The 8,579-nt window shown below is 34.6% G+C and overlaps 1 protein-coding gene across 1 annotated transcript; it reads right to left on the bottom strand.

Annotated features, from left to right (window-relative positions):
- Window positions 1–7,239: 7,239 nt before the first annotated feature.
- LOC123722919 lies at window positions 7,240–8,193 on the bottom strand. The gene has a single exon (XM_045685479.1). The coding sequence runs from the start codon at window positions 8,191–8,193 to the stop codon at window positions 7,240–7,242; it is 954 nt and encodes a 317-aa protein (XP_045541435.1).
- Between the last annotated feature and the right edge of the window lie 386 nt (window positions 8,194–8,579).

Raw genomic sequence — 8,579 nt, 5'->3', positions numbered from 1 at the left:
AACAAATGTCAGATTTTTATTATTTTTAATCAATTTAAGATAATATTTCGCAATAAGAATTAAAATAAATATGTCTTTTTTTTTTATTTATTTTAGTAGCATACATGACTTATGGCTGTGGCTGTATAAAATAAAAACCTTTGACCACTTATAAAATAAAACTGTCAAAGTTACATCAAAAGTAGTGAAAAAAACTAACCTAAGTACGATTTTATTTAATAAAAACTCCTCTCTCCGCAACTTTAAACTTTGGATAGTAAGTCCTTAGATATAATTGTGTTCGCCATAAAAGCTACAATCGCCAATTCGACCGTCAATAATGTATATTTCAACCCCTTTCACTCGTAAGTACTGAAACTACGCACCTATTCACATGTATTCATACAAAATAAGGAAGAAAATACAAACTAGTTGTTCTTTACAGTCTTTGTTATAACTAATATGTTAAAATACGGGTAAAATCAGCTAAAATAAAATAGTAATTTTCGAACATTATGCGCCCAAACGCAGACGTCATTTGTGTCAAATAATATACTGTGGATCTGGGAAACAAGCGGCCATATTAAACTCAGATGAAGAATTATATAGATATGACATGCGCGTTCACCCGTAAGGGACAGATAGAGAGTACTATAGACTATACCTATATATAAGTAAAAGGATTGGGGTTACCAGTTATTTGTTTTTTCCCGAAAATGAATAATTACGATATAATTTAATATATACCAATTTATATATTCCCAATTAAATTGTAATTAATAAATGTAATAAATATAAAAAACAATGCGTAATTTTTGTTTATGTGACTAAGATTAGGTAAACAGATTTTTTGGTAATACTTAGTCAATATGTATGTACTTAGTATGTTTAATATAAAATAATTGAAACAAGTTTATTCATTATGTGACCATTTATATACCAAAATGAACTTAACAAAACATAGATTCTTATGACACTAAAGTTTGTTCAAAATGACCTCCGTGATTTTGAATACAGGCCTTCAATCTGCGCGGCCAGTCGTCTATCGCAGCACGAACGAGGTCCATGTCAATATCGGCGGCTGCCTTAATCAAGGATGTCTTGAGTGACTCCAAAAAAAAGAATTTCCCGATATTTTTTTCCCGCGTACCGCTTCAACAAAGCGCGGCATCTCTTCAGTCTTAGGTCCATTAGACGAGCATTCAAACGATGTCCTGTTTTTCTTCGATACGCACGAAGCCCTAAGTCTTCATAAAAAGCTACAAAAAACATACCAATATTATAGTCATATAATTTTAAATTACTCTGTATATCATTACAGTGAACACTACGTGTAAAACTACTTAATATTTAACTATTTTGATTGTAACTTCTAAGAAATAAAATTTACATGGGACAAATTAAAAAGCATACTCTTTAAAATCAACGGGATAAGAAAGTATCAAATATTTAAAAAACACAGCATATACTAGATTTAAAAACTCTTTTTGAAATCTGTTGAAAATAGTATAAAAATGTGAATTGTTTCATTTATATACATTATACATACTATAATTTATTTCCCCTAAATTCAGGGTAATTTTTACAACAGGATGGTGGTATTATTTTTACGGGTAATATAATAACCAACCAATTTGAAAAGAAGTTTAATATGGCCGCTTGTTTCCCAGATCTACAGTATATTATTTGACACAAATGACATCTGCGTTTGGGCGCATAATGTTCGAAAAATACTATTTTATTTTAGCTGATTTTACCCGTATTTTAACATATTAGTTATTACAAAGACTGTAAAGAACAACAGTAGTGTAGTTTGTATTTTCTTCCTTATTTTGTATGAATATATGTGAATAGGTGCGTAGTTTCAGTACTTACGAGTGAAAGGTTATGTTTTTCTCTTTTCGCTCACTACGGCTTTAACAACCAACAATACAGCAGTATACCATGTTTTATACACTTGATCTTACTAAAACTGTAATATCAAAATATTTTCGCACAATTACAGCAACTAAATACTCATAATTTTCGAAAAATAGCACGAATGTCAAACTTTGTTTGGGATAACCTAGGTTTTTTGTTGGGGACAACCTTTGTTCCAAACAAACCAAAGCCTGGTACGCAGAAAGGGACAGAAGATAGGGCTAAAATATACATTATTGACGGTCGAGTTGGCGATTGTAGCTTTTATGGCGAACACAATTATATCTAAGGACTTACTATCCAAAGTTTAAAGTTGCGGAGAGAGGAGTTTTTATTAAATAAAATCGTACTTAGGTTAGTTATTTTCACTACTTTTGATGTAACTTTGACAGTTTTATTTTATAAGTGGTCAAAGGTTTTTATTTTATACAGCCGTAAGTCATGTATGCTACTAAAATAAATTAAAAAAAAAACTCTATTTAATTCGATTAAAGTTTTTTTAAACCAAACATATTATTTATTTTAATTTTTATTTCGAAATGTTATCTTAAATTGATTAAAAATAATAAAAATCTGACATTTATATTGTTTACATTTCATAGTATACTAGCGAAATGTTTACATACTCTTTGGCATTATCTGTTATGGTTATTCAGTTGAGATTTAAACATACTTTTATGTTATGTCTGTTACTGTTATGGCGTCTCCGAATCCTCGGGATTTAGAATCAGGTGAAGCTGAGGTGATGATACCCGGAATATCTTCTGGGTCATCAGTACGACGAATAAATCCGTACTCGGAGGAATTGTTGTAAGTCACATTAACGGTAGTAAATTCTTTGTAAATTTGTATTGTAAGGTTGGATATGAGTCACAGAACCGAATCAGTCAACCCCGATACCACGTGGTACTTTCTGCCCTACCCCTAGTGTGTTTATGAAAAGCCGGAGGCGCGGAGGGGGAGCAGCCCCCGCCCGCTGTAACAACTGTACTCGCCTCCGCAGCTGAGGCTTTTTGGTCGCCTTCGGCGACCAGCCTCAGCCGCTACGGCTCGCACAGGCCCCCGCGCCTTGTTACGCTAGGGCGGAGGGGCTGCTCATCCCATAGCGCCGGAGACGTTGCAAATTTCTTTTGTTAGGGAATCAAATTCTGCCTATTTCATATGTTTTTTTGTTATTTTTAATCAATTTAAGATAATATTTCGCAAAAAAAATTAAAATAAATTTGTCTTTTTTCTTAATTTATTTTAGTAAATAATAAATAAATTACAAACAAATGTCAGTTTTTTATTATTTTTAATCAATTTAAGATAATATTTCGCAATAAGAATTAAAATAAATATGTCTTTTTTTTTATTTATTTTAGTAGCATACATGACTTATGGCTGTGGCTGTATAAAATAAAAACCTTTGACCACTTATAAAATAAAACTGTCAAAGTTACATCAAAAGTAGTGAAAATAACTAACCTAAGTACGATTTTATTTAATAAAAACTCCTCTCTCCGCAACTTTAAACTTTGGATAGTAAGTCCTTAGATATAATTGTGTTCGCCATAAAAGCTACAATCGCCAATTCGACCGTCAATAATGTATATTTCAACCGAAGATAGTTATCACTGTCTTTGTCACGTCACAGGAATTGGGTATAACTGTATCTCTCTCACTCACGGTATTATTATTACCGTGTCATAGACTTGATCTGTCCCTTACGGGTGAACGCGCATGTCATATCTATATAATTCTTCATCTGAGAGGAAAATCAAAGTTATAACTATTGACTTTATCTGTGATTATCGAAGTCACCATCCCTGACATATGTCATTTTTAGCTGTCAATGTCAAGAAAATAAATCAACGAAAGATTTTGATATTTCGGTGGCTAATTATTACCCAAATTAATTTTAAAAATGTCGGGGATTGTTAAATCAAAGGACATTAAACCAGAACCGATAGCATATAGTGAAGCGGCCCTCAGAAATAATGCGGCAGTTGTCGAATATTGTAGAACATCAATGGTTGCGTTATCGGGTTCCACCGCAGGTAGAAAACTTTATTTAATATTTCAATTATAACCTAAAGAAGTTTAGCACAGACTAACCTTAAAAAATCAACTAAAAACTTATTGAACTTTATGGTACCCAATATATACAAATATTTAAAAGACAAAAATTCTTTGGAAACTATGGAACATAAATACATATGTTTATGTTAAAAATATGTAATTTCACTGACAGACTAAAAGACATCATAATGCCAGTACAGTAGGACAGTAGTGCACAATATCAGCACTGGCATATAACTTACAAAACATAAACATTAACTGGCACCACAGAATCAAAACAGTCCATGCCAAGCTCTGTCCTACTATACTGGTATAATGTAAACTAGGCCAGACAATGTTTTCCATTAAGTGTCTTCACCTTTTTTCACCATTAACTTTTATTTTTTCAGGTGTCCTTGGACTTACAGGATTGTATGGCTTTGCATTTTATGTATTTGCAGTAATAATTTTGTGGGCGATGTTTATGATTAAAGCTGGTTCAGAATGGAATAAATACTATATATCAAGACAAAGTCTGCTGACAAATGGATTTTTCGGTGCATTATTTACATATGTTTTATTCTGGACCTTTATTTACGGAATGGTACATGTTTATTAGTGTAAAATATGGGTATAAATAAACAGTAAATATAAATATATAAGGTGATTTATAAATGACATAGTTCTTGCTATTTAATTGCAATTTAAATTATAATCAAGGTTAATGAACTTATTTACTATAGGTTTCTGAGACCAAAATCTCCATTTAAAACATATTGTTATCTCTCTTGTTATTGATAATGACGGATGACAGAGATTTTGGTCTCAGAAACCAATAGTTAATGTTGTAATTTTGAGTTATTGATAGAAACATTCATAATTACAACATTGGCATAACAATATTTTATTTGGTTATTTGTTTGTTTTTTTCATTATCTTTAAGTAGATTTATAATTCAATATTTCATATTAAGAGTAAATTGAGTAAATATGGAAGTATTTAATTTGACTTTAAAAATAATGAATGGTTCAAGCCACAATAAATGAAGTGCATTAGAAATAACAATATTAAGTCAGCAATAGTGACCTAAGACCTTGTCTTATGGAACTTAGCTTGACCAATATATTTCAAAAACATAAAATCAGCACATAAAAAACAATCATTCAATGTCAGCTCAATATACATCCTCACCAAGGGGCTTGGAGCCTACCCTAAGGTGACTACACCATAATCAACAATGCTGGCCCAGTGTGTGTTGACTTCACATATCTTTAAATTTCTCTATGTTTTCCTACACTGTAAGAACATCAGATAAATGTAAGTCGAAAAACAAATTGGTACATAGCGGGATACAAACCCAGGAACTGCATTACAAGTCAAGTGTCAAGTGGTGGGCTGATTGGCCCAACAAGAAACACCCAATGTATGAGCCAGGAAACAGAAGAACTTTATTGTGTTATTGTGTGGCACAAATATTTGTGACAATTGCTGTAGTCTTGTCATCGACAAACTTCGTATTAATTGCAGTATCGAGCGTAAAACACACTAAAAATCTTATGCCAATTTTAACATAATTGGGTTCCACCTGACATTGGCCACAAACCGTGCCAAAGCCAAAAATAAAAAGAAGAAGAAGAACATAATTGGTGATTGTCACAAATATTTATGGTCGACCTTCAGCTGTTTTATTATTCAGAACCTATATGATAAATTATTTTATAACTAAAAGTATTAAATAATTATTTTGTTTGCATATTTTGGTGTTGTGTAATAAATAAGTAATATATGGATAGGATCAAGTTTGATTGTTTCATTTTATTTAGATAAGTGATCATTTTCCTTTTACATACTTCAAGTACTAACCTAATATAAAGGTGGACTATACTAATATTATAAAGGTGGACTACACTAATATTATAAAGGTGGACTAAACTAATATTATAAAGGTGGACTAAACTAATATTATAAAGATTTGTTTGTTTTTATTGAATATGCTCCGAAACTACTGAACTAATTTTAAAAGTCCTTTCGCTGTTCGGAAGCTACTCTATCTCCCGGGTGACGTAAAATATATTTATTATTAGATTTTTTAAGTTTATTTTTCACTTAATATATTATTAATAGACATTAGGGAATTTAGCAAAAACTTAGTTGAAACAATTCTGCTTTAATTAGCTTCTTGTTTTTATGAGTTCCGAATCCGTTCTCAGTTTACCTGTTAACAATAAGTAATTATGACAGAGACGCAGAGAATTATAGAATAGCGCATCGACTACTCACATTTTTTTAAATTCCATGCATGAAATCGCGGTCAAAATCAAGTAGACAAATTTTATAAAGTTTGTCATATATTCAACAGTGACTCATAATATTTAATTTTATTCTATAAATTAAAAAAGTTAGATTAAAAATGTAACAGAAAGATTAGAAAGGAAGGATTTAAGGATGAAACGTATCCTAAAATAATTTTAATAAACTGTGAATGAAGTATTTTGACAACGTGGTTTTATGGGCGTTGCACTTGAGCACTATATTACAGAGAGATTAAGGTTATGATACAACGGACTTTAATATTAGGTCCTTACATATGAAATTGGCGTTTTTCGTACTGGCCAGTTTAATCACGAATTTCTCCTCTTTGGTAAGGAATTCCAAATTCAAATTTGTACAGCTATAGACTCATGTATTTGTGGTTCGATGACCGTCATTCATTTGTTTTTTTTTCTGTTTGCGTCACTCATTTTACAAAGTGGAAAACTTAAAATATCGCATTATTTACGAGTACGACTTCCGCCGTGGCACTAGTGCTGCGGAAACGACTCGAAGGGTGAATGATGTGTATGGCGGTCGTGTTGCAAAAGAAAACACAGTTCGTTTTTGGTTCCAACGTTTTCGTTCTGGAAATTTCGATCTGCAGAACAAGCCCCGTGGACGGCCTGAGACTCAAGTTGATAATGAAGAGTTGAAGGCTGTTAAGAGTGGACTGTATTTGATTTGAATAAAAGGCCTTAAGTTGAATAAAGGCTTATAATATTAAAATGATTACACAAGTAGATGATGGCGGTAGATAGACGCGAACAGTTAAGAGGAGCGAATGTTTAATGAATGGTCGGCGGTGAGGCGCGCGGGCGGCGAGGTCTGAAAGGGCCCCCGCCCGGTTCCCCCGCCGGCGGTGCAGGAATACTGAACATACTGCCCGGGCCAGGCTGAAGATGTAGATCGGAAGACTGTAGACTGCGGACGCTCCATTAAGACTGTCCTCCTTCGGTTTGATGTAGATTCTTGGTTCGTCGATGATGTCTAGGCCTGAGAGCAAACTGAAGGCAAAGGACATATGTTATTAAAAGCCCTCCGAATAATTCCCCTTTTGGTCTTGATATCTGCCACTCGAGTGACGCCGTCACGTCCCGGATGAACGCCGACAACGCGGCCTAGGCACCAGAGCAGAGGCGGCTGGTTCTTCTCGCGAACTAAGACAAGAGTATCAAGAGGTAAGTCAGCCGAAGGTGAACGCCACTTGATGCGTTGTTGCAGGAGATGAACGTAATCAAGTGAAAATCGCGCCCAAAAATGTTCCTTTATCTTCTGCACTCTTTGGTAGCGATCGAGGCAGCTTATTTTTATATCGCCAATTGGAGGACGCGGTACGGTTAAGAGTGAGCGTCCAATGAGGAAATGGGCAGGTGTGAGGCAGGAGAGATCAGAGGGATCTGTAGACAAGGGGGTTAGTGGACGAGAATTTAGGACGGCCTCTATTTGGACAAGACAAGTCGACATTTCCTCGAAGGTTAAGTGTGTTAAACTTAAGACTCGTTTTAGATGGTACTTGATAGATTTAACCGCTGCCTCCCATAGTCCCCCAAAATGAGGAGAATAGGGAGGAATTGTTTGAAACTCGATGCCCCGATTACCTAATTCAGACTGAATGTCTTTAGAATAGGTTTTAAAGAAAATGTCGATCTCATTGGCAGCTCCGACGAAGGTGGTCATGTTGTCTGACGTCACAGTTGCCGGAAGACCTCGACGGGAAGTAAAGCGAAAAAAGGCTGCCAAGAACGCCTCTGTTGTCAGGTCCGTGACGAGTTCGATGTGCAAGGCTTTGACTGCGAGGCAGACGAATATGCAAATGTACGACTTCATTAGCTTAGCACCCCTACCTTTACGATTTGCTATTAAGATCGGACCAGCGTAATCCATGCCTGTGTTTAAAAACGGAAACTCTAACTGAGTTCTATCACTGGGTAAGTCGCCCATGATAGGTTGTGCTGGCTTAGCCTTAAATCTAAAACAACGAACACAGGCATGCACCACGCGTCTAGCGAGGTTCTTCCCCCCCAACGGCCAGTATTTTTGTCTTACAGAAGATAAGAGCAACTGCGGCCCAGCATGCATCAACTTTATGTGTAGGTTGTGAAAAATAATTTGCGTCAAATGAAATTTGCTACATAATAATATAGGGTGTTTTACATCAAAGGTGTAACATGAATTGTTCAAACGGCCACCCACTCTAATAAGATTGTCAGAATGCATGAAAGGAACGAGCGAGTTTAATCTATTATTCTTTGGAAGAGGCTTGCCCCTTTTGAGCAATGTGTACTCCTCTGGAAACATTTTTTGTTGAACTAATTGCAAGATTTGAT

Source organism: Papilio machaon, chromosome W, assembly GCF_912999745.1.
Source record: "Papilio machaon chromosome W, ilPapMach1.1, whole genome shotgun sequence".
NCBI lineage: Eukaryota > Metazoa > Arthropoda > Insecta > Lepidoptera > Papilionidae > Papilio > Papilio machaon.
This window is presented reverse-complemented; position numbering and strand designations above follow the sequence as displayed.